The 26,812-nt window shown below is 40.2% G+C and overlaps 1 protein-coding gene across 4 annotated transcripts in view; it reads left to right on the top strand.

Annotated features, from left to right (window-relative positions):
- LOC145352632 (uncharacterized) overlaps positions 1-26,579 on the top strand; it is a 39,497-nt gene extending 12,918 nt beyond the window's left edge. For 2 of the 4 annotated variants that reach the window (XM_080202771.1, XM_080202773.1), the window contains 9 exons: positions 761-946; positions 4,649-4,767; positions 13,684-13,835; positions 16,912-16,984; positions 18,643-18,754; positions 19,336-19,460; positions 21,443-21,518; positions 23,540-23,655; positions 26,234-26,579. In XM_080202771.1, coding sequence (XP_080058897.1) covers positions 761-946; positions 4,649-4,767; positions 13,684-13,835; positions 16,912-16,984; positions 18,643-18,754; positions 19,336-19,460; positions 21,443-21,518; positions 23,540-23,655; positions 26,234-26,362 — 1,088 coding nt within the window. In that variant the 3' untranslated portion in view covers positions 26,363-26,579. The remainder of the gene's footprint in view (positions 1-760; positions 947-4,648; positions 4,768-13,683; positions 13,836-16,911; positions 16,985-18,642; positions 18,755-19,335; positions 19,461-21,442; positions 21,519-23,539; positions 23,656-26,233) is intronic. The other 2 variants (XM_080202772.1, XM_080202774.1) reach the window with 2 other exon arrangements.
- The last annotated feature ends 233 nt before the right edge of the window (positions 26,580-26,812 follow it).

The following is a 26,812-nucleotide window of genomic DNA, read 5'->3' as shown; positions in this document are numbered from 1 at the left end:
GTGACTATTGGTGGGGAGGTAGTCATTGCAGCAGGCTGCTTTGTGCTGAATGATGTTGAGCTTCTCAAGTGCTGATGAAGCTGCATTCATCCAGGCAAGTGGAGGATATTTAATTATATTCCTGATTTACACCAGGCTTTGAGAAGTCAGGAGATGAGTTACTTGCTGCAGGATCTCAAACCTCTGCTGTTGTAGTCACAGTACTAGTCCAGTTCAGTTTTTCTTCCTTAGTAATTCCCAGAATATTGATTGTGGGGATTCAGCAATGGTGGTGTTATTGAATGTCAAGGGGCAAGATGACCCTTTAATGAGCATGCATGAGATATTAATGAATACAGATAGGGTTCTTGACAGTGTTTGGCAGAGAGCTCAATCTGCCTTGAAAGTCAAGAGATCAAAATTTGCACTGTTTATTCCACCATCAGGAAACAGAAACTTTCCTTCTCACCAAATTAAGTGCTCCTGCTTGCACAATTCCCACCACTTTCAATTTCATACTAAATATCTGCTTGTGTTATTCTTTTGCACATATCATGCACCCTCTGCTATCTTGAGTCTATTGACATGGCAGTAAGATATTCACTATCACTTATATAACAGAATAACAACGTCTGGCTGGGATTTAAGACAACTTGAGAATTTTATGGCTATGCTTAAGTGCCAGTTTAATGGTTTGTCACAATAAGCCTGGAGTGAAATACCATGCAATATTTTGCTCTTTGATGTCTGTTAATAAATTGTCACCTTTTCATTTTGTTAGGGCTAACATCTCCAAGATACAGCAATGTTACACTTTCTGATTTTCCATCATTGTCTCCAACCTGCCGATGGAAAGAGATTTACATTAGGGCTTGTCACCTGAATCAAAATTGGACATTGGGTAGATATACAGTTTTGCCTTTACTTCGAGGCCATCAAGAAAGAGTAGATTGTCTCGACTGTGATGGTGAGTGATATTCAGTAGCAACAGAATGTGGAAAATAAAAAAATGTAGATTCCGAAATGAACTGCAATATTTTTTTTCTTGTAAGCATAAACATCTACAATTTTAAACACGCATGCAGCCTTCATACACATTGACTAAGCGGCTATTATTCAGATGTGAACCTTGACTGTGAGCACTGGCTGACTATTCAGTCATAAGTACAATAAGAACATGTACTTGTATAGCACCATTTATATCAAAAAATGTTCCAAAAGATAGACAGAAACAAAATGATAAAATAAACACCAAGTCACAGAAAAGTAGATATCAGAAGTTGCAATCAAAAGTTTGGTCAAGAGATGTGTTTTAAAGGAGGATCTTAAGAGGAGTTAGGAAGTGAGTTCCAAATAGGTGCAGGGACAGTCATCAAAGATTGGTAAAGGGAAGGGATGCACAAAAAACACAAGTCAAAAAAAAACAGCGATCCAGGGGGAGATGGATTGTAGGAAGGAACAAGACTAAGTAGGAGAGAATCTCAAAGAAATCACTCACTCGGGTTGGTCCTCGCATCAAATGGTTTATTTTTGCCTGCAGGGAGATGACTTCTGTTAAAGCTCTGTGCCTCTCTCCGACAAACATAGGAAAAACATCCATTCTTCGATATTTTTCAAACATCTACATCAAGGCTGGACCTTATCCAATAATATTGATTACAGATTACATGCATTAGTCACATATCCAATGAGAAAAAGTCATTACATAAGGTGGGCTAATGCATGTTCAGCCGTGATCTCATAGACATGGTTCTCATACCACCTTATTAATGTTATCTTCTTTTTTCTCATCTTGAGTCCTTGAGCTTACAATCCCGTGGGCCTGGGAGACTGCTGCAACCTAGCTACCCATGAACGAATTTACTCCCTTAAACAACAAGTTTATGATTAAACTTGTTTTCGTGTATCCAAATACAGATAAGGGAAGCAGCTGTCCCTGCTGTTGTACACAAGATTTTCCCAGCTAATTGTGTTCAGGAATGTGGCTAGTATCCATTTTGTGTCTTTTAATATTATGTACTTCTGTTTAACATGGTGGAGCTTACATGCATGCCTTCTGTTATTGTATAACAATAAATTCGTATGTATTTATTATATACTATTTATCCCCACTGATGTAAATTGCTATACAGGTATCTACAAATGTAAATTGTTATACAGGCACCTAAACCTATTCTTTAAATCTTCCTTCAACAAGACCATGAAAGGATGGGAACACAATTGCAAAAGCCTTGCACACAAACTAAATTGTATCTTTATCTGTTTTTACAGATGCAATTCCTCTTCACTATGGACATCCAATTCCTTTACACCTCCATTCCCCACCAGGATGCTCTGAGAGCTCTCTGCTTCTTCCTTGAATAAAGGCCTGAACTACTTCCATCCACCACCACCCTCCTCCACCTGGCTGAATTTGTTCTCTCATTGAACAGCTTCTTCTTTAACTTGTCTCACTTCCTCAAAATGTGTGACTGTGTGTAACCTAATGGGCCCTAGACATGCCTGTCTTTTTATGGTTTCTGTGGAACATACCTTGTTCAGTCCTTCTCAGGTCACCAACAACTCTTTTTCCGATACGTTGACGACTATATCGGTGTTGCTTTATGCCCCCATGTGGGGCTGGAAGAATTATCAATTTGGCTCCCAATTTCCCCCCACTTTCACCATCACAAAATACATCTTTGACACTTCCCCTTCACCCGTTTTCACCTTCAAGTGGTTTATCTCTGACACTTTCTTTCCCTTGATTTCTGTGTCTCCATTTCTGGTTATAGACTACCAATATTTATCACAAGCCCACCAACTCCCACAGCTACCTCAACTCCACCTCTTCAACCATGCTTCTTGTAAGGAGTTCATTCCATCCTTCCAGTTTCCCTATCCCCATCACAACTGTTCTGATGATGCTACCTTCCACAGAAGTTCTTCTGATATGTCTTCCTTTTCCCAGGGCCAGAGATCCCCCCCCACACCATTGTTGACAGGGTGCTCAACCATGTCCAATTCATATGCTGCACTTCTGCCCTCATCCTATCCCTTCCCTTCCAGAACCACAGTAGGATAGACCTTATCCTTACTTTCCACTCCATTTGTCTCCATGTTCAAAGGATCATCCTCCACTAACTCCAACATGATGCCACCACCAAACGTGTCTTCCCCTCACCTCCCCTATCAGCATTCTGAAGGGACCATTCCTTCGTTACACCTTGGTCCACTCCTCTATCACTCCTAATATCTCATCCTCTTCCCACGGCATCTTCCCACCGAGTGTAATACCTGCCCTTTTACCTCCTCCCTCATCAACCAAGGCCCCAAACATTCCTTCCAGATAAAGCAGTAATTTATTTGTACTTTTTCCAATTTATTCTACTGTATTTGCTGCTCATATTGTATTTTCTTTGACACAGGGGACACAAAAACTACACACAGTATTCAAGATGTGGCCTCACCGATGCTCAGTATAACTGAAGTATAACATCCTTACTTTTATGTTCAATTCATCTTGTAATGAAGGATAACATTCCATTAACCTTTTAATTACTTGATGTCCCTGCATACTAACTTTTTGTGATTCATTCACCAGAACACCTAGATCCCTCTGTACCTCAGAATTCTGCAGTCATCCACTGCTTAAGGAATACTTTTCTTTTTTATTCTTCTGTGAACAACTTCACATTTTCTCACATTATACTCCATGTGGCAGATCTTTGCCCATTTACTCAACCCTTCTGACTCAGAGGCTGGGATACTACCATAAACCAGTAATCACTGTGCCCTGACATGAGAACTGTGCTGGTGTCTGTGGAGTACTTGACCATATTTTAATCTCTGTTCACCGGCTGTCTGGACTCAGGCTCAAACCTTCTAGTTTCTGAAGAGACAGCAATGCAACTAAGCCAAAAGCTCACTTCCTCCTTATCAAGTACTTTAATAAAAGTACAAATGAGCAATATCTGCAAATGTTTTTTCTACAAGGTTACTCAGATACAAATTGCTCTGCAGAAATAAATTCTGTCTTTCTTAATTAACTGATATAATGATAAATGAGTGTCAATTTTATTCACATTATGACTTACTATGTTACACAATAGTCTTTTCCTTTTTGAACAAATAGTGTTTTAGAATTTGTTTCTGACACAACTTCCTTATCCATGGATATTTGAAAAATTGTACTCTGAGGCTCTGCCATTTCCACTCAGCATTCTAGGATACACATCAGCCCAATGTCTTTTCCACTTTGAGTTCCATCAACTTTTTCAGCGCTTCTCTACGTGTTCTTTCTTTCCAATCTCTTCCCCTGCAGACTTTCATTCTCATTTTCACAAGAGCTGCTTAGTTCTCATACTCTGTTCTGACTTGAAATGTCTGTGCAATGGGACATTGTTTGACATTCCCATTGATTGCACAATAGAAATGAGAAATATGATAAATGGGTTATTGCACATGCAAACCAATGTGCTACCTACCTCATGGTACTGTGAATTAATGTATTAACATTTATTCGTTGTGTCACATACCACATTATTTTTATGTCTAATTTAAAAAATACACATGACCTGAATTGTACACATGGACTCAATTCTTTTCAACAAAATATTTAAACATAACAGAACTTTCATCTCACGTTGTCCCCATTAAAATATGCTTTCTGCCTCTTTCATGTTCACAGGGAAACGACTAGTAAGCGGAAGTTCAGACAAAACTGCCCGTGTATGGGATTTGTCCACTGCAATTTGTCTCCACGTACTGGATGGCCATACAGATGCTGTAACAAGTGTTTGCATTAAGGTAGAATTTTTTCCATCCACCTACCAGCAAGAATTATTAAACAATCACAAGAAGTCACCATATACTTTAGTATTTACAATTTTGTTTGCACTTGTTGCTAACTTATCAACCTGCTAAGTGTTGCTCTGGATGAGAAGAAATTTCCTTCAATTAAACATTGGGAAGCCCAATGCTATGGGTTTTTAATTCCCACTATTCTACTTCATTCACTTACTGACTTCATCCCTGTTTCTGGCAATTGCATAAGGCTGAATCAGACTGTTTGTGATCTTTGGCAGAAGTTTAAGATCCCTCGCCAGTGTGTTTGCAGGCAGGGTGCATGCAAAATTCCCATATGGTCTTTTTGCTGTTGCCCCTCCAATCCTGGGGCCAAGAGGAGCCCGCTCTCTCTTGGCACAGTTGAGGCCCTTGAATGGCTGCTAAGAGCCACTTCCCACCCAGATTCAATTTTGAGGCTGATAGGAGAAGTTCAGGGGTGCGTGGAGAAGCCTGGTATATCACATTGCTTAGGCTGGAAGAGGTGTTGCCTCCCTCAAAGGCCCCCTTTCCATATCAGACAAGGTCTGCCTCCTGTGGATTCTCCCTCCTTCTCTCGCCATTTCATCAAGGTGCCATGCTCTCATTATCCGATATATCTTGGACACTTTCCCACCCCACTGTGAGACCCTCTGTACTTACCTGGCATTGGATCCTAGAGATTGCCCATAGCCCTATTCCTCACCACTCCTGCTGCTGGCCTTGCTTGGACTACAGCTGGCTAATCAGATCGGTCAGCAACTCTCTGAGACAGGACTTCCATCCTGGTAATGGGCAGAGGTCACATCTCCAACCACTTAACATTCCTTGGAGCATTAAGTGGCTGTAGGGCTGCCATGATTGGTGGGGATGTGTTGCCCACTGAATCTTTGGATGGTAAGATGGAAGACCTTGCCATCCAAAAAATTCTGCCTTTGGTAACATATTTTACTTTGAGGTGAGCCTCTGTGCACATATTCACACCATCACTAAGACTGGCTTTTTCACCTCTGCAGCATCACCTGACTTGATGCCCCTGTTTCAGCTAATCTGCTGCTGAAACCCTCATCTACAACTTTGTTGCCTTGAGATGAGTACTCCAACACTTTCTAACTGCCTTGTACATTCTGATGTAAACATGAGGACATCTTGCTGCCCATGTTCTTATTCTTACCAAGTCCTGTTCACCTATCATCCCTGTGTTCACTGATCTACAGCAACAGGTCCCAGTCACGCAACTGCTTGATTTGAAAATTCTCATCCTTGTTTTGTCCCACCATGCTGTTCCCCAACCTATCTTGGCAATCACTTTGAGCCACAACCTTCAGAGACAGTGGTGCTCATCTAATTTTAGCCTCTCAAACATCCTTAATTTTAATTGTTTCAACTATTGGTGACCAAGCCTTCAGTTGTCCTAAATTCAGGCTCTAAAAACTCCAGGACTCCCTTCCTAAACCTCTCCATCCTCTACCTCTCTTTCCTCCTCCACTTCTTAAAACCTTCTTCAAGCTGGGTTTAATGCAGCCTATTGTGGCAGTAAATATGGTGGTCAGGCTCACTTAATTAGCCACACATCAGTCTCTTGGAAGGGGGAAAACTCTTCATAATTAAATTAGAATGGCCCATGGGGGAAACTTGCCCGCAGATTGTTAATTAAACTCATTATTGAACTAACTGACACCAATGATTCCTGGGCCCACCAGAATGTAGTGGTTGTTCTGAGATTACATGGGAGTGGCATGACTTCCAGTGCTTCTTCAGTTACATTAAATTCCAGCTTTTGGTTTTCTGCCTTCGTAATGCCTCATGTGGCTCAGTGTCAAATTTTGCTTTATAACCTTCCTATGAAGCACCTTGGGACATTTTATTGTGGAATGATTTATTGTGTTAAAAATACTGTATGAACATAGTGTTGAAGGTATATAAATAGATCTTGCTGTTGTTATTTCATGGAAGTAATTTTACAATTGGTAGTAAAACAAAATAGTAGTTAAAGTTGCCATGTTAACTCTATCATCTGTGCATTAGCTTAGACTTATTCAAAATTAAACAACCTATAACTGTTATAACTTTAATTATTTCTCTACTGTAATATCATCAGAACACTCAATAGCAATCCACATCTGTTGCTCATGAGTAAGCAGATCATCCAGTCAGAGAATGTAAATAATATTCCATTCTCCGTTATTCTCTATTCCTATGACACAATGGGTTTGAATTTCTAAAGAGCTTTTCCTGTTTGGTGTAACTTTTACGGATGAACTATCAAAATTTTGTAAAAGAGATAAAGGCTTCTCTACAGCTGATGATCAGAAAAATCTCTGCAAAGTGATTAACATCATAATCTTGTAAAATGCATTTCACAAAATCATTTTTAAAAATTAAAACTTGGAAACATAGAAACAAGAAGCAGGAGTGGGCCATTCGGTCCCTTGAGCCTGCTCCGCCATTGATTTTGATCATAGCTGATCATCAAATTCAATATCCTGATTCCCCCCCGCCCCCCATATCCCTTTAGCCCCAAGAGCTATATCTAGTTTCTTCTTGAAATCAGATTTCTTGGCCTCAACTGCTTTCTGTGCCAGTGAATTCCACACATTCGTCACCCTCTGGGTGAAGAAATTTCTCCTCCCCTCAGTTCTAAAAGATTTGCCCCTTATCCCCATACTATGACCCCTAGTTCTGGACTCCTCTACCATTGGGAACATTCTTTCTGAATCTAGCCAGTCTAACCCTGTTAGAAGTTTATAATTTTCTACGAGATCCTCCTCATTCTTCTGAACTGCAATGAATAATCCTAACCGACTTAGTCCCTCCTCATATGACAGACCTGCCATCCCTGGAATCAGCCTGGTAAACCTTGGCTGTACTCCTGTATAGCAAGGCGGTCCTTCCTCAGATAAACACACCAAAACTGCACACAATACTCCAGGTGTGGCCTCACCAACGCCCCACACAATTGCAGCGAAACATCCTATCCCTATACTCAAATCCTCTCGCAATGAAGGCCAACATACTATTTGCCTTTTTAACTGCCTGCTGTAGCAGCGTGCTCACTTTCAGTGACTGATGAATAAGAGCACTGCGGTCTTGCTGGGTATCCACCTCTCTCAATTTACACCCATTCAAGTAATAAAATGTCTTACTATTATTGCTAACAAAGTGGATAACCTCACATTTATCCACATTATACTGCATCTGCCATGGATATGCCCACACATTTAGCCTGTCTAAATCACACTGAAGTCTCTCTGCAACCTCCTCACAACTTACCCTCTCACCCAACTTTATATCATCTGCAAATTTGGAGATAATACATATAGTTCCCTTTTCCAAATCATTAATATATAATGTGAACAGTTGGGTCCCGGCACAGATCCCTGTGGAACCCCACTAGTCATTGACTGCCAATCAGAAAAAGACACATTTATGCCAAGTCTTTGCTTCTTTAAAAGAGGCCTTAAAAGAGGTCAACTCTTTGCTTCCTATCTGCTAACCAGCTTTCTATCCACCTCAAAACATTACATGCAATCCTATGTGCTTTAACTTTACATTATAGCCTGTCATGCGAGATCTTGTCAAAAGCTTTCTGAGAGTCTAAATAAACCATATCCTCTGGTTCTCCTTCATCAGCTCTACAAGTTCAATCTGAAAGAATTTTAGTGCAATTGATGTAAAAGAAGAAATACATGCAAGTAATTTAAAAGCTATAATCCAATTTCAAGGCTGTACAGACATTCACTAATTATTTCAATATAACGCCATCCCAAAATGATTGAGTTACACCTTTTGATTCAGTCGTGTCTTTCTAGTATTATACACGTTAAATTTAGACTAAAGGCTACATCATCTCAGAAGTGAACTGATTCAATTTGATCCCACCATATTATTAATCTTGAATAGGTCATGTTATTCAATAAACAGTAACATTCTAGGTTTTCTTCCTAAGGTAATCCCAATTTGCTTCAAATGGGTTACAGAAGCTTGAAACAAATTCTTGACAAGCAGGGCAGGATTTTTTGAACTGTTTCTGGGTCCCTCAGGGGGTAAACAGTCACCAGAAATGATTTTCACAGCACTCTCTCCTTAATCATCTTGTACATGGGTTTGGCAGTCACTTAGCAACCATGAGGGCAGGAATGGAGGCAAGACTCTTCAAATGTGTGCCTGATTTAAATTTACTACATTTAGTCATTAAAACAGTTGCCATTTCATTCTTTAAGTTAAGTTTGAAAGGTCTTGGAATCATAGAATGTCTCAGGTGAGGCCTGAGGGACAAGGTCTCAGGGACAAGGAAGCTCATTGATTTGTGGTCCTCCTCGAGGCAGTAGAGGAGAGGAAGGAGGTTTTCTTCCTGGAGAATGACAAAAGGAGCCCACCAGACTAAGCAGGCTTGCATTGAAATAGCTGACCTTTTGACGGAAGATGTGTGGCAGATAGATCCAGTGTAGGAAGTGGTTCAATGACCTGATATTCTCTGGCAAGATGAGGAGATGGTGGTGAGAGATTTAAATATGTTTATTTAGGGGTACATTGCATTCTACCTGGTCCGCCAGCATACTGAACATTGAGTTGCATTGGAAAGTTTCAGCACAGGCAGAAGCTTCTATTTTTCATAGACCTATTCTTATGTCGCTGAAGGATGCAGGGATCAAGCCAGGAAACCATCTCCCTCATCATTGCTAAGCCAAGAGCAGCAACAACACAGCTCCAAAGAAGCACCATCACACCTTACAAAGCACCCATCAGTAAGTGCAGGTATTGTCACCTCAGTGATTCCTTGCATGTCGTTATCTAGTGTAGTACTTGTTGAAGGACTTGAGACCGGTATGTAGGAGGAGGTGACTCAAACAGCTGTGGTCTGTCCCCCTTTGGTTCTTGCCATAGACTGTTAATCTCTTTTTTTGTTGCCAACTTCATCCCTTTAAGCTGCATAGTAGGGCCTCCATTAACTGAATCCTGAATCTTGTGGCACAGCCTCTGTGTTGTCTTTTCTAGATTGTGGCATGCTCTGTCAGGCCTTGCTTTTCTCCCCTCAGGGTTGTGTTTTTGCTGTATTCACCCTTATGTTTTAGGTCTTTGTGTGCTGTCTTCTCTAGCTCCTGCTGTTTCCACTGTTTATGATTAGCAAACTTCTTATTCTTGTTGACCAGGGATGCATGATGGAAAGCAGCAATCCTTTTTCCAAGGGTCGGAAACCTGAATGTTCCTCCCCATAAATTTGAGAGTTTCCTTATGGTACGGCGTTTTGAGGTGCACTTCCTTTTTTTTATTCCTCTCTGGTTTGGAGTTTTAGGGAGCATGTAAATGCATTTTGGTTATGCTTGTTGTATTTTCCAATATACATTTGACCTTCATTTTTATCAAAGCATTCATATTCATCTTCCATAAGCTCTTTGTCCTTTGTTTCTCAATCCTGAACCACATTTGTTACAGTATGCTGAATCTTTGTTGTTTTGCTTCCAGCACTACCAGCCTGAGCCTTGGCCCCAACAACTTTTAGGGTTTTTTCAGCAGCTGTTACTTTCAGTTCCTTTAGGCTTTTGATTGAACCTGCTTTGGAGTCTGACTCAAAGTTCGCTTTAGTCTGGTTTAATTTGATTCTCTCCAGCCAGGTTCTCCCCATTACAGCTGGATACTTACCCTTAATGAAGTGCAGGGACAAGTCTACAGTCTGTCCTTGTAGCTGCCCATTTATATTGTTAAAGCACCTCAACGGTATAGGTTTTGAGTATTATCTTTGAGTTTCAAGGCGATGTGTCATAGATCCTCTTGGGGGTACACCGTTTCAGTACCAATAACACAGTGGCTCCTGTATCCACCTCCATCTTTACTGGTTATCTGTCCAGTAGAGGTGTGACCCAGTAATGGTTGGTTGCACTAGTAATTGCCAGTACGTGTAACAATAGTTCATCATCTGACTGTAACTCTGGTCCTTTTTTACACCCTTTTGGTGTCAATTGGATACTCTTCCCTCTATTTTTTTCCACTTGATTTATTTGGGTCATCCTTTTTTCAATTCTTGTTTGAAACTTGCTTCTTTCTCCAACATGTCCATTCAATATACCCCTTTTTACCACAATGTCTGCACTTTGTATCTTTGCTCCAGCAATCTACTTCTGTGTTCACAATTTTTGAACAATGGTGGCAATTTCAAACCAGGTGTCTGTGTTTGGGTCTCAGCTGGTACCTTGTGGACTTCAATGCTTGAGCTTAATTATTCGGCTTCCTTAGCTGTTAGTTCCATAGAGATTGCGACTTCTAAAGCCCAGGTTTAAGTTGCTTTATGTTAACAGCCTTTTTGGAATAGCTTCGCTTCTTAACCCACACACTAATCTGTCTCTAATGGCGTCATTCAAGACATCTCCAAATTCACAGATTTCAGCTAACATCTTTAAAGTCACTTTGAATTGTTTGATTGTTGTTGGTTACGTTTATGGAATCTGAACCTCTCGGTGATGACAAAGGGTTTTGGTAAGAAGTGGCTCTGCGGTATCTCCACTATTTTATCATAGGTTTTTCAAACCTGGTTTTTATGATTGAATCTCCCCCCCCACCATTGTGCTCAGGAAGGTTGGGGCTAGATGTCACCTGAAATTTAGTTGCCTGGTTGAATCTTTCAGTTTATGAGCTGCAGTGCTCGATGCTTTCATCATACAGTCCCATGGGGTCATAAACTCCTGCCATTTTTACTTGCATAAGCACAAATGTACCACAAAGTTTTTTGCACTACCTTGCTTTTTTTTCTTTCAACCAGAATCTCCTGAGCTCACTTACTCCTTCTTAATTATTTGTTGCAATACTTGCTACTCACAGTAGAGGGAACACTATTCCAGGTACTGTTTCAGAATATTCTGAGCAGAGTACATGGAAGCACTTTTCTTTATGCTGATTTCTTTTGAAATCTTTGTTTAAATTCTGATTTGTTCAGTGGTTGCTGCCGTTATTCAATATCGCTCTGTCATCAGCTTTGGTGGAGTGATGTTTTTATCCTCTTAATTCTTTCTGAAAAGCTGCAGCATTGATGATGATTTTTCTTACTTCACCGGACTTCTCCAGTTCTTTTTAAGTGTTTGCAGTGTGGGTTCAACTACCTCACCACCAGTTTTCTTTGTGGCATTTTGAAAGTGAAGCTGCCAGCTTATTGGTAGGCCTCCAGATGCTTACCCGCCACTGGTAAAATTGTATGGTGGTGCTGATGAACAGGTCAGTGGCAGGAATGGCATTCCATGGCATAGTGCCACAGTTGCCATACTGCCCTCTTGGGACTGTAAAAATCCAGCCAATGGAGGCTAGATTAAACACATTCATGTAGGAAATTTCTGAGGAGTTAAGGTATATTGCTAGGACAAAGGAGTTTTACTGTATCTGTTATACATGACCTAGGGTGCTTGGTAATGACACTGGGGGGAAAAGATAAGAGGTGGGTGGCTGGTTGGAAAAAAATAGCAACAGTAACATGCCGTTTGACATCTAGCTTCTGTTTCCAGCATCATTGCTACTTATGAGAGTTGTGGGGGGAGCCTCAGCCTTCTGAATTCGGCAATGCTTCTAAGCAGGCCAATTAATCTCATTAAGGAATTGTTAAAAGCCCAACTCTCGACACTTTATACATTTTACTCAAGGCAACAGATGTTTTGCAACTGTCTACCTGTAGGCAGGCAAGGATCAAGTTATGAAGACCAGAAAAGTTTCATGCTTATCATCACTGGTAGCGCTTTAAAATTAAAATTTCATTTTAAATTTGCATTTAAAATCAGGCAGGAGTCAGAATTAATAATTGTGCCAGTTTTGAAATGTGGGTAAGGTGGTTTGGACTCCACCTGAGTACCAGGGAAGGCACAGCTGGAAATGGTAATACACTATCAGAAATCAAGGCCACTGGAGATAAAGAGCACCAAACCTCACAGGCAATGCAGAGCCAGAGGAAAGTGACAGCGGCACAAAGGAGGAGGTGACCTTACCCTAAACACTGAATATACAGGTAGAGGCAAAGAGACTTTAGCGTGACTGAGAGCTGAAAGAGACCATGGCCTTCTCAGCAGATGGTCACAGAAATCAGTGCCTTTGTCAATATGTCCTCTGTGGAATCTCACAGATGGCTTGCAAAGCAGTGCATCACCCAGGTAACAAGTGCCCTCTTCACCAAGGCTGGATAACAAATCACAAGTGATGCAGCATTGCAGGCTCAGAAGGCACTCGTTCGGGGGTCTGGACCTGATCAGATCATGCCCTGCAAGGCATTCAGTTGTTATGATGGTCTGCTGTGCTCTCTATAACATGGTCTTCCAGAGAAGTGTGGACTTTGAGGACAGTGAAGACTTGGAAAGGGAAAGCTCACTGGGGGGTGATCAGGAGCAGGAGGTAAGAAAGGACAAGGAATTAGTGGCAGAGGAAGATGATGCATGACAAGGTAGTGTCTTCAAGGTAGCCTTCTAGAAGAGGATCACCCTCCTGGATGCCAGACTTCCAACACCTCTGTGACATCTCACGCCCCTGTGATCCAGTGGAAATCTTTGAATCAAACTCCCTTTTTGAGGACTACCATCAGCCTTAGTGAGGGCTGCACTGGGTGTCTAAATAAGCTCCCTAGTTCAGCTGACCTACCTCCATTTGTGCCTTCACCAGCTTTAATTTGACCAGAAACCCATCTCCATTACAATTAAGACCTCACACCCATGAAAGTCTGAACTTCAGCCAGTTTCCCACCGGAGGCAGGTTTCTGACAACAGATCTGTCTCCTGCTTTGCACCTCTGCAAAATTCTGACACCAGGAGTTGAAACAGTGCCAAAACATGGTAAACATTCCATCCTTAAAATGTCTTTTTAAAAAACATATATGATGCCACAGCTTTTGTGTCTGAATGGTGTAAGTATTAATAATATAAATCTGATTTTCAGAATGAAGTCATTGTAACAGGTTGTGCTGACAGCTTGATTCGAATTTTCCAAACTGAAACGGGTATTTGTTTGCGAGCGCTGATGGGTCACAACTCAGGAATTGATCATCTCTGTTTTGATGGAACACAAGTGGTCAGTGCCGGCTCGGATAGGTAAAACTCAAATTCTGCAGGTAGCATATTCATTTTTGAAGTGATAGTTCAATATTTTTACTAAAGATCTGTTAATAATTGATGTGAGGATAAAAGTATAATGTTATTTAAGGACAGGATTTTTCAGATGGTGGGGTTATTTGAAGCATTGGCAGGAAATGCATTCCAGCTAATACCCGCTGCCCTGCAGCTACTTAACACTCCAAAGAGAATTAACTGGCTGGAGATGGGACTTCTGCCCATCGCTCAGGCAGAAGTACTGCCTTGGAGTGTTACCAGATAATCTGATTAGCCAGAGGCTCTGTGGTCACAGCAGTGCCTGGTTCAGGTAATGTGGCCGTTGCTGGGACTACAGTAGACAATACCCCAAGAAGAGGAGCTGATGGAAACTGGCCAAGTAAGCCCAGGATATCACTGAGGCTTGGCTGCCAGGTAGGGTGAGGGAGATGAATGGGGGGGTGGGCCAAGATTTGAGAGGCCAGTAGAATGGGTTAAAAGGAGGGAATGATCTTTAGGGGGTGCCTCGCACTGGCACAGGAGACCCCCAAAGGAGTCTCGCTCCCTCCTTACCCAACACCAGCTCCCCTTACCACAGGTAACATTACAGCAGGTTGGGATGAGGCATTTAAACCATAGAATCCCTAGTTCAGAAGGAGGCCATTTGGCCCATCAACTTAAAAAAATGAAAACAATTGAAATCTTTAATGGGAAATATTTTGAAATTATATATATTTTCAATAAAAAATATTGTATTTGACATGTAACTGGTGATAAGGCTTTAATTGTAAACTTCTTAAACTACTGAAAACTGTATTAAAAAGTAGATTAGGAAGTTTTTACGATAAAAGGCTTTTGCTGGAGATCAGTTCAGTTGAAGAAAATAGAAGATTTTCCTCAACATTGTTTATAGTATAAAGATGTGCTGTAATATATAAAAATTGGGGAACCACTTGTCTACAGTACTATCGAGCGGCATTTACTGAGCAATAACTGCTCATTGATGCTCAGTTTGGGTGCCATCAGAACCACTCAACTCCTGACCTCATTACTAGCTTGATCCAAAAGATTTGAACTCAAGGAGTGAGGTGAAGGTGACTGTCCTTGACATTAAGGCAGCACTTGATCAAGTCTGGCATTAAAGAACCCTAACAAAATTCAAGTCAATGGGAATCAGGGGAAACTCTCCACTGATTGCACTGATATCAAGCACAGAGGAAATTGGGTATGATCACTGGAGGTCAATCAACCCAGTCCTTAGTTGCTTCATCAATGACCATCACTCCATCATAAGGCCAGAATTGGGAATATTTGTTGTTGATTACAAATTGTTCAATACTATTCACAACTCATCGGATACTGAAGCAGTCTGTGTCCACATGCAACAATACCTATATTCAGACTTGGGCTGATAAGCACCACACAAGTGCCAAGCAACGACCATCTCCAACAAGACAGAATCTAACCATCTCCCCATGACATTCAATGGCATTAGCACTGCTGAATTCCCCACTATCAACACTTTGGGCTTTATCATTGACCAGAAACTGAACTGGGTAGCCATATAAATATTATGGCTACAAGAGAAGGTCAGAAGTTTGGAATTCTGTACTGAGTAACTCAGCTCGCGACTGCCCAAAGCCTGTACATGATCTACAAGGCAAAAGTCAAGAGTGTGGTGGAATACTCTTCTGGATGAGTACAACTCCAACACAGTGGCAGTAGTGTGTACCGTGAACAAGGTGTGCTATGGCAACTTACCAAGGTTCCTTTGACAGCATCTTGCAAACCTGTGATTTCTACCGCAAAGAAGGACAAGGGAAGCAGGTGCATGGGAACACCATCACCAGCAAATTCCCCTCCAAGCCACACACCATTCTAACTTGGAACTGTATGACCATTCCTTCATTATCACTGTGTCAAAATCCTGGAACTCCCTAACAGCACTATGGGTGTACCTATACCACATGGACTGCAGCAGATCAAGAAGGTGGCTCACTATCACTTTCTGATGATTAAGGATAAATGTTGGCCTAGCCAGCAACACCCACAACCCATGAAGAAATAAATAAAAAGAAGGGCTAATTTTATATGATGAAACGTCACAGTTCTCTATAGTAGGAAAAAATCCAGGTATTTTGAAAACATTCAAACAATTTAAGGATTGTTTAGATTTATTTTAACTTCCATCCTAGTCCAATCACTGCCATTTATTTTACTATCTGAAAACTTAAATTAAAAATGAAAGGATTCAATGGTTTTAACTTCCTGGTTTGCCATGTATCAACATTAAAATGTATTAACTGTTTGCTGACATCATTACTGTGGCATACCCTTGAATTTGTGTTAGATTCAAATACCTTCAGAAAAAGAAAAAATAAAACTACCACAGAGATCACTTAATCTTGGAGAACAACTTTCTACAAAGTCAATGGCAAGCACCATTGCTTCGCCACTGACTAAAAAATCTCATATGTTTCATCTTGCCACCCTATATAGTTTCTTTTTATATTTCATGGTAAACCAACTGTCCTTTCCATCCATTTACAAACTCTTGTCTCTCTCAGCCGTGCAATTTTGCGAATTTGTCCAAGAGAAAGAAATATCACAGCTGATCTTGTCCATACACACACATATGCAAAATTGTGTGTCCAGACGTACATAAATATCATCATTGTATAGTTATTCAGGAGGAGGAATTCTGGATTTTTCTCCCATTTTTAGTCCAGGGCACTAAAACCAATGTGGGACTGTACCTCAGCCAGTTAATTTAGCCCATACCAGAGATCAAACCTTCTGGCTACTCACTGATTTTACCAGCCAAGCTTTTGGGGGGATAATAGTGCCTTGGTACCTTTTTGATCACTATGTAGTGGTCACAAAAGAAAACAAGGTATTCTAGAATTGAAAGTTGTGCAAAAGTAACTTACATTAAGAAAAACGATTAGTTTATACATAAAGAAAATTTATCATGACTGAACTTTGGCAAGAAATATTTGTTTGATGTTCATAATTTCATGTTAAGATATAACTTTTCTGTAAATCAATACTAGTTTTATCCCATTTGCTTGTAAATCAGAACTATTCGAGTTTGGTCAATTCAGGATGGCCGATGTAAGAAAATTCTACAAGGTCACGAAGATGAAATCCAGGTAATGCTATTACCTGTTTAATTAACATCTGCTGCTCGCCTTTACATTCAATTTATGAAATTCAGTAATTATATAACAAAAAAGGTCTTTGTATATAGGTTACAACAGATTCAATTTCTAGTTTTGGGCACCTGAATTTCCAAAGTGCATCAATTTACACTTAAGGGCAGCACATGGCATAGTGGTTAGCACTGCTACCTCATACACTGGAGACCCAGATTCAATTCTGGCCTCAGATGACTGTGTGGAGTTTGCATATTCCCCCCATGCCTGCATGGGTTTCCTCAGGTGCTCTGGTTTTCTCCCACTGTCCAAAGATGTGCGGGTTAGGTGGATTGACCATGTTAAATTGTCCCTTAGTGTCAAGAGGATTAGCAGAGTAAATACATGGGATTATGGAGATAGGGCCTGGCTGGGATTATGGTTGGTGCATACTTGATGGACCGAATGGCCTCCTTCTGGATTCAATCATTCTATGATCAAAAGGCTCTCCACTGGTAATACAGATTTAGAAAACCACCCCTATAGTTTACAGATATAGGAGGAAAAATTGGCAGTCTTTCTGTTAAAGATTCTTCAATTAGTGAATGTAACCTATGAATATCCCTTTTGTAAATAAAAAATGTCAAATTATGTCATTTTAAAATCTTTCTTATTAAGCCATAAGGTTGGAGGAGTCTTGAAAGCCTCATAGTTGGTGGAACCATAAACCAACTAAAATGTATGGATTAGCACTGGCATTAAGGTTGGAGTCCCTTAGCCATAATTATCAATCTAGCCTATGTAGTGATCATGTCATCTTAGTAATAGAACCAAGATTACTGCGCTCTTGAGGCACTTCACAGGTAGAATGGAGAATTGTTCTCACCATGCTGTGCAAGGTTGGCTTGTTATAATTTATTCCCTGTTTGTTTCCATGAATGAGCAATGAATCTTGTGTGACATTGGTTGCTTTAACTGCATGATCAGTGAGCATGAGTGGAACTGTTCTCCTCAATGGTGACAGTTTGAATAATCAAACATGTAAGGGTCAGAGTAGGAAATCTGAGCAACATCTGTTTGATACAAATGAACAGTACTGAAAAATGAGCAGTTGAAAAAAATGTTGATTTTAGTGTGGGACCAATTTCAATAAAGTTGCTAAATTAATGAGTGTTAAAATTATCACTATATCATTATAAGGTGACACTTTGAAGTCTCAAAATATTTTGAAAAGTCTTCTTTTTCTGAAGTTGATGTCTTATGAATTAGGTGGCCAGCTCAATGGAACACTCGTGCACTCTGTAAATGTTCCCCAATGAAACAATCCTTGTGGGTAAATAATAGACAGTTCCTCCAAGTCAGTTATCCAAGTGTTGTCTTCATCATTTACCATTTGAACAATATTATTCACAAAATAAGTAAAAATGTATTAAAGTTGTAATTTTGGGTATTAAAAGATTGCTAATGTTAATGATCAGTCTTAATGTTTGTAATAGGAAAGCATTTCAAAATAAATGCATTGTTGTGGGAGATACATGTTTAAAATTAAACTAACACTCTACATGATATTTGTAATAATTTCAAATGACTGTACATGTTGCAATATGTTTAAACTGCACACAATAAAATCACTTCTATCTGTTTAAGATGATGCTAACCATTTGCTTACTAAATAGTACTTGACTATGAAAGAGCATCTAGTTGCTAGCACATCCTGGGACCACACTGTAAGAATGTGGAATATACAAAAAGGAGAATGTACAGCTGTACTAAAAGGCCATACAGAAGGTAATTACTCTTAAATAAACACAAAAAGAAATGTTTGTAAAAGAAGGCAATGTCTGTTTACAAGACATCTAAAGCATATTTTTCTCTCTCTGAACCCAAAGTATGTTCCAAATGACCTAGTCTGACCCCACTATATTTCTAGGTTAAAATTACTACCTGAGGCGCCCCACATTTCCCTGATGTAAAGCTGTCCCTTGGCCATAGCAATGAGGGAGAAAATGCAGCTCGTGCCTGAAAATAAAAGTATTTATACACTGTGTGCTGGAGATCAGAAATAAAAACAGAAAATGCTAGAAAAGCACCTGTGGAGAGAGAAACAGTTAATGTTTCAAGTCCAACATGACTCTTCTTCGGAATCTGCCAAGGAAATGTGGATCACTGTTAGTCGTCATTGGCTGCGGGGCCTTCTAGCCACAATCCAGTAGGGGTTGCCAAAAGGCCTCCAATCTTGCCAATGTTTTGAATTTGCGAAAAAAATTTTGTGCATTCAAGTCCTGCCTAAGCTCCTAAGAAGCAGTTCATGAAAATAATTTGTTCTGAGATTGTATCTGTTTACATTGTGTGCCTTTTCCTCTCCACAGTCGTGAACTGCTGTCAATTTAACTGGCAATATGTGGTGAGTGGAGGAGGGGATTGCTTAGTGCTTATCTGGTCAACAGACAGTGGAAAACTGCTGTGTGAGTGTCAAGGACATACAGGGGATGTGGTAAGTAGTTTGCACAAGTGACAGAGATAGAGATGGCAAAAGATAATGTAACCATGAAACAAAATGTTACAGAGTGCCAGCTAACAGTTAACAAGTCTGATGTGCTGTCAGTTGTACAAAATTTAATTTAGACTTACTGCTGTGTATCAACTGCTGGTTGTAAAAAATGCTTAACACTACCAGATTTAGAAATGGGCCAGGATTCTCCCAGCCCTCTGTACTGCTCGAGTAGCACAGTGAGCTGGACGACATCAGTAATGGGCCTGGAATGGGACTTGTGACTAGCATCCAGTGAGTCTCCCAGCCCGTTTTGTCCACGTAATCAGATAGAAGGTGAGCGATCGGTGTGTATCCAGTAAGTGGGCAAGATCTATTTTCCAAAAGTTTATATTTGTCTTTCAGTTTGTGATAAGATTAATTAATATCAAAAATAAAATAAATAATTGAATAAGATAATTGAGTAATTAAAGATCACCAGTATGGCAGGACAGGTGATATGTCAAGGCCAGAGCACGTGGAAGCTCCTGATGGCGCTATCCAAGGCAAGCACATCTGCAGTAAGCGTCCTCAGCTTGAGGAGTTACAGTCAGAGGCATTGAACTAGAGTTTGAGTTGAGGAGACTGCGACACTTCAGGGAGAGAGAGAGAGAGTTACCTGGACAATGTGTTTTAGGAGACAGTTACACCCCTTAGGATAGAATCTTCCAGTTTGGAAAGTGGTCAGGGACAGGAGGGTGTGACTACAGCTGAGGCAGGAAAGGGGACCCAAAGGGCAGAAGTGCATGAGTGTCAGCCTCTGTAATTGCCCAACAGGTTTGAGGTTCTTTCAGCTTGTTTGAATGAGAGTGGGGGCTGCAGGGTGGATGAGCTGGCTGACAATGGCACTGTACTACAGGATGTGGGGAGAGTACGTAAGAAAGTTGCAGTGACAGGGGACAGCATAGTGAAGAGGACTGACACTGTTCTCTGTAGCAAGGAGTAAGGATCCAGGCAGCTGTGTTGCCTGCCTGGGGCGGATCCCATTGTCAAGGTCCATATAGGTACAAAGGTAGTATGAGGGAAGAGGTTCTGCATAGGAAGTTTGAGGAGCTAGGCACTAAATTAAATAACAGAACCTCCCAAGGTTATAATCTCTGGATTATTATCTGAGCCATGTGCAAATTGACATAGGGTACATAACATTACAGAGATGAATATGTGGCTCATAGGTTGGTGTAGGAGAAGAGGGTTTCTGTTTATGGGGCATTGGCATTAGTACTGGGGAAAGTGGGGGCTGTATCGCTTGGACAGCCTACATCTGAACCATACTGGAACCAGTTTTTGCATTCTGCATGACTAGGGAAGTAAAGAGGGCTTTAAACTAAATAGAGGGTGGTTGATTCCATTACCCCCCCTCCCCCGAGTCTGTGTGGGTTTCCTCCAAGTGCTCCAGTTTCGTTCCACAATCTAAAGATTGGCTATGCTAAATTGCCCCTTAGTGGTCAAAGATGTATAGGTTAGGGGGATTAGCAGGGTAAATATGGGGGTTACAGGCTTAATTAAGATGATCTGTTGGAAGAATCAGTGCAGACTTGATGGGCCGAATGGCCTCCTTCTGCACTGGAGGGATTCTGTGATGGAACTCATTTCGATGATGTGTGCAGGGCCATGATTGATGTTGCAATGGCAACGAGAAACCTATCACCAAATTTTGCCTTTTTTCCATTTCTTATCCAGCATCTTCCCTTGAGTGCTGTACCATTTTCCACCCTTCTTGCCTCTCATTTTAAAATTTGTTCTCCATCAACCCCACCTCTTAAAGGTCCTACCCAAATTCCTTCTTCCTACCATTTCTCTGTCTCTTCACCGACTTGATATATTATGACGTCTTATGTTCTTGCCTCTTTATTTATATCTCACATTATTGAAAGAAAATAATATCGCCTACATTTTGTACTTAGTTGTACAGTTTTTGAAGTAATTCTTCAATCTATTCTCTACAGTATTGTTTGATGTTCAATGAGAAGAAAATTTGCTCTGGTTCATCAGACAGCAGCATTCGGATCTGGGACTTTACAGGTGTGAAAAATATATAAATTTATTTTGGAAACTCATTTTCCTCTTAGTGCCACAAATATTTCCATCAATGATATAAGCAGTTTTTATATAGGTCTGCATTTATGCAACTCTTCAAAGAACTTTAAAAGGCTATGCTCAATTGATATTGATTACATAATCAATGGATTCTATATTCCCACCAAATTATCTCCACTCTATACCAAGCAAGTCAAAGAATTACATAGATCCTATAACAAAGGAAGGCATCTAACCAACAGGTTTTCACATGAGCTTCCTTCCACTTTAGTTACCTTTTCGATTCTGCCCCTATAAATTCTCTTGTTCTTTTGCCCCTCATGTAACATGCAACAAAGTGCCCCTTTATTATTTCTGATTGGATAAGGAACACTGCCAAGATATAATAGAAACTTACCAATTTGTGACACTAATATTAATGCTTTCCAGCACTGTGCTCTTGGTATTATTTTATTTGCATTGATTTCCATCAAATGAAAAAAATCAAGAGTTTCAAATAGAAATCATTTTATTCAGTGTCTTTCAGAATTAAACTTAAATTTAAAAATCAAACCATATTGTAATATTTGTGTACTCTTATGACTGAGAATGTATAACACAGAGAAGCTATTTTGGAGTGCTGTGGATGCAAAGGAGGGCTTTCCACCAAACTGCATTAGGCTGAAAAGCCAAAGTCTCAACACGCTGATATAGTAACTCAGATAAAAGGTCTATGTTAGACGAAGGCTTAAACAGACAGGGTCACTGACTGCTATGCTACTTTATGATGGGCTTTATTAGGGGCAGAACATTTGCCACTATAAGGGCAAAGGCTGGGAATTCTCACACCAGGAGGTTCCAATCTTTGCAAGTTTGTGAGCTGGGTGAGACAGACTGAATGTTGAATGGAGGACTCATCTAAGAACCATTTCAAAAAATCCGCATCATTCATAAAAGAACTTGCTGGGAGAATTTGCTGGGTTTTCTCCAGAAAATCCTTGGCTAAAAGTTTAAGCTTCTCTCCTATGGTAGACGCTCGAGATGTGCAGTGGCATAGGTAATTCCATAAACTTGGGCAGTCAGCGTCACAGGTCAGCATGTATGCTGTGAGCAAAGCCCAATGGGTTACAATTCCCATATTTTTGTTTCCAGCAAAATTATACTTGGGGCGGAATTCTTTCCTTTTGAGACTAAGTGCAGTGACAGGTGGCTCCATGGCACCTGCCCTGCCAACCAGGGATTCAGCACTTGTCTATACATAATTATTTATCTTCCAAGTTGCCCTCAGACTATCCTAATGGGCTGGCGGCTGATTCATTTGCCTGCCCTCAACTGCAGGTTGAAGGCCCTGGTGTCATATCTAAACACCAGTTCTACAAACTCATACAACTCTTTCCAGCCTACCTGTCTTCACCAGCGTGCAATAAAAAAGGCAAAATGAGATGTTGGCATTTATTGCAAAAGGAATGAGTATAAAAGTAAAGAATTGTTGTTATCAATTCCCCAGGTGGTAGCCATAACATAGGATTTCCCCACTCCAAATAGCAAACATTTTTCTATCAAACTAAAAAAGGAAATGTTGTCTTGGGTTATGTTACATTTAGCCACAATATTGAGCAAAAGCAGGATGCTTAACAAAGACATCCCATATAAGCAAAGCCTAGAAGTATAATTCATGCTGTCTTTACCATAAATATTTGTGTGACAGAGACCAAGAAAGATGATAGAAAAAAATCAAAAACTTTAAAAATGAAAGTATCCTTAAGTGTGGATTAAGGAAGCTATTCAATCCGAGTTCATGCCAGCAAAAAAAAAAGTACAATCCTCCAGCACTATCTTCTTCCCTTCCTCATTGCCAAAAAGGAAAACATTTGCTGGGCATATGTTGAAGAGTGTACCACACTTGGTTCTTGAATGAATATACAATTGTTCAAAATTGCTTTTTTAAAAATTTGATAATAAATAGTATACTACATTGGTGTAAAAAGGAGTGAGGTACTCTAAGGAATATCAATGATTTCCCACAGGACAATGTCTCTTTACCATGTCAGAGCACATCGGGGTGGTGAGGTGTCTACACCTAAATGGAAACAGACTCGTCAGTGGAGGTGACAGAAAGAAGATTTTAGTCTGGGATGTAGCGGTAACTATAAGTTTTAGTGCATTTTGTATTTCTTAAACACATTTTAATTGATCATGATCAACGCAAACTTTCCTGTTTGGGAATTACCCTTCTTTTACTCTCTTAAAAAAGGCTGAATTAAAGCAAATCAAATCAACATGTTTTAAAACACATCCTTTTTAATCAAGTTAATCTGAGGCAAATTTTTTTTTAAAAATGAAACAAGATTATCTACAACAACACTAATGACAAATCTTCTGTTGTCTAATAGAAAGTCAGAAATAAGATTGCTATTGATTACATTGTTTTACATTCCAAAAATAACGCACATTAAATATGAATTACAAATGGGGATACCACAGAGTGTTAGCACATGGATTCATATTTTACATAAATAAGTTACCACTTTAGGTATGCCATACAGCTAGTTGCAAATTTGAACATCTATAATACTTCACTGACTGAGGGAAAGTTAATAGGGGAATCATCTTGAACTGACACTACTGTGTAACAGCCATTTTCAGAATAGAATTAACGGAGGAATGGAGATCTCCAGCAACTGGGAGTGCAGTGTGGTGCTAAAAGAATTAAAGAAGGCAATCGAGAGCCAACAATAGTAACAGGAAATGCTGGAAAAACTCAGCAGATCTGGCAGCATCAGTGAATAGAAAAACATAGTTAACATTTCAAGACATATGACTCTTCTTTGGATTTGTAAAAAGGTAGAAATATGATGGGTTTTATGTTGTTGAAAACGGGGAAGGGGCACTTGGAGCAAAATAGGTCAGAAATGCTTTAGGTGGCAGAAGAGATTAAATGTCAGAGGTCATAAACACATGACAAAAAGAGTGGCAATTAAAGACTAAAGTAGATATTAATAACAGAACAGAAATCAGCACTGTCTGAAAGCCATCAGGTCCTATCCCCATGACCCCATGCACTTGCCCTAGGTAGAATGTGTTAATAGTAAAAAAAAAGTTAGTGCTGTCTGAAAGCAAAAACATGAGAAAAGCAGACTGGCATGGTGTGTGGAGCTGGGAAAGAGTTCAAGTGTTAAGTTGCTGCCTCACAGTACCAGGGACCCAGGTTCGATTCCCAGCATGAGTTGCTGTCTGTGTGGTGTTTGCACATTGTCCCCATGTCTGCATGGGTTTCCTCTAGGTGCATCAGTTTCCTCCCACAGTCCAAAGATGTGCGGGTTAAGTTTATTTATTTGTCACATTGCAATGAATTTATTGTGAAATTCCCCTAGTCGCCACAGTCCAGCACCTGTTCAGGTCAATGCACCTAACCAACACATCTTTCAAAACATGGAGGAAACCAGAGCTCCTGAAGGAAACCCATGCAGACACAGGGAAAACGTGCAAACTCCAGGCAGACAGTGACCCAAGCTGGGAATTGAACACGGGTCCCTGGTGCTGTGAAGCAGCAGTGCTAACTACTGTTCTACTGTGCCACCCATTAGATGGATTGGCCACACTAAATTGCCCCTTAGTGTCAAGGGGACTACCTAGGGCAAATGTGTGGGGTTATGGGGATAGGGCCTGATGGCATTATGGTTGATGTAGAGTTGATGGGCCAAATGGCCTCCTTCTGCACTGTGGGTTTCAATCAGTGAAGACCACAATGTCGCATGCAAATTGTGATGTTTATATAACTAAGTGATATAATAGAGCTTGTTTGGAATCAGAAATGCTTCTAAGTTATATACAGAATTAACCTCAGCAATTTCACAAAATAGTTACGAGTTTTATTCCATTTTAGTTCATTAATTTAAAAAGCCTTTCAAAGCACCCGCTTCCCATTGCATACGTTTCTGAACTAGTTGTTTAATAAAATGGTTTCATGGTCTTTTTGCCTCCCATATTCTATTCATTCTAAGCAGTTTAAGGTTTTTCTAAATAACTTTTTGTATCAGTCACAAATTGATCCTTTGTCAGAGAATTCCTACTGTGCAGAAGGTGGCCACTCTGCCCACTGAGTCTATACGACCACAATCCCACCCAGGCCCTATTCCCACAACCCCACACATTTACCCTGCCCATCCTCTGTTACTAGGGTCAATTTAGCATGGCTAACCTAACCCACGCATCTTTGGACTATGGGAGGAAACCCATGGAGACAAGGGGAGAATGTGCAAACTTCACACAGACAGTGACCTGAGATCGGAATTGAACCCGGGTCCCTGGTGCTGAGGCAGCAGTGCTAATCAAGAATTCATTCCCTTTCCCAATTTGGATTTTAGATCACTGTGCATATTAGCATGAGAACAACCCTAGTCTTTGAATGAACCCCTTTCCCCATGAATTGAAAAATCATTGCAGCAACTTCTTTCTCACATTTGTAACCTGTTTCTCGCAGTGAATCCAATTGTCTTTCTATGCATCAATCACATTCTTTTTCTAGAAATGTTTAGTTCAGATTTCAGCCTTTACATGTTCCTATAAACCGGATTAATTTATTTATTGGGCATGTAAATTGAGTTGCGCTTGTCATCTAAAGTATTAATTTTACTAAATAGTCAAGCTTCATGATGCACAAGATAATATTTGTTGCTACATTTATGTCCTTGATTTTTATGCTTTTACTTCTTCTGTAGAATGGAAAACTAGTCAATGTGGTCCACAGAAATCCATCTCTCCTCCACAAGATCTGGGTTAATGAGACAAAGGTCATCACAGCCTCTCCTGAATCACCAGGAATTTTAACAATTTTGAGCTATTGGTAAATGACTGCAGTCAGATAGCTACAGAGATATCAGTTACTGTTCTTGAAAAGTAGGGAAAGATTAAACTCACCAACAACATACAAGTCAAGTGATTCATGATTTGGTGATTGAATAAGCATGAATACTAAATCAAGTTTATGTAATAACAGAATCATAGAGGTTTACAGCATGGAAGCAGGCCTTTCGGCCCAAATTGTCCATGCCTCCCTTTTTTTTTGTTAAAGCCACTAAGCTCATTCCCATTGCCCGCATTTGGCCCATATCCCTCTATACCCATCTTACACATGTAACTGTCTAAATGCTTTTTAAAAGACAAAATTGTACCCACCTCTACTACCACCACCTCGGCAACTTGTTCCAGGCACTCACCACTGTCTGAAAAAAAAGTCCTCTGGACACTTTTGTATCTCTCCCCTCTCACCTTAAACCTTTTCCCTCTAGTTTTAGATT

Source organism: Carcharhinus amblyrhynchos, chromosome 14, assembly GCF_965287045.1.
Source record: "Carcharhinus amblyrhynchos chromosome 14, sCarAmb.v2.hapA, whole genome shotgun sequence".
NCBI lineage: Eukaryota > Metazoa > Chordata > Chondrichthyes > Carcharhiniformes > Carcharhinidae > Carcharhinus > Carcharhinus amblyrhynchos.
Note: the sequence above shows the minus strand (reverse complement) of the source record. Positions and strands in the feature narration are given on the sequence as shown.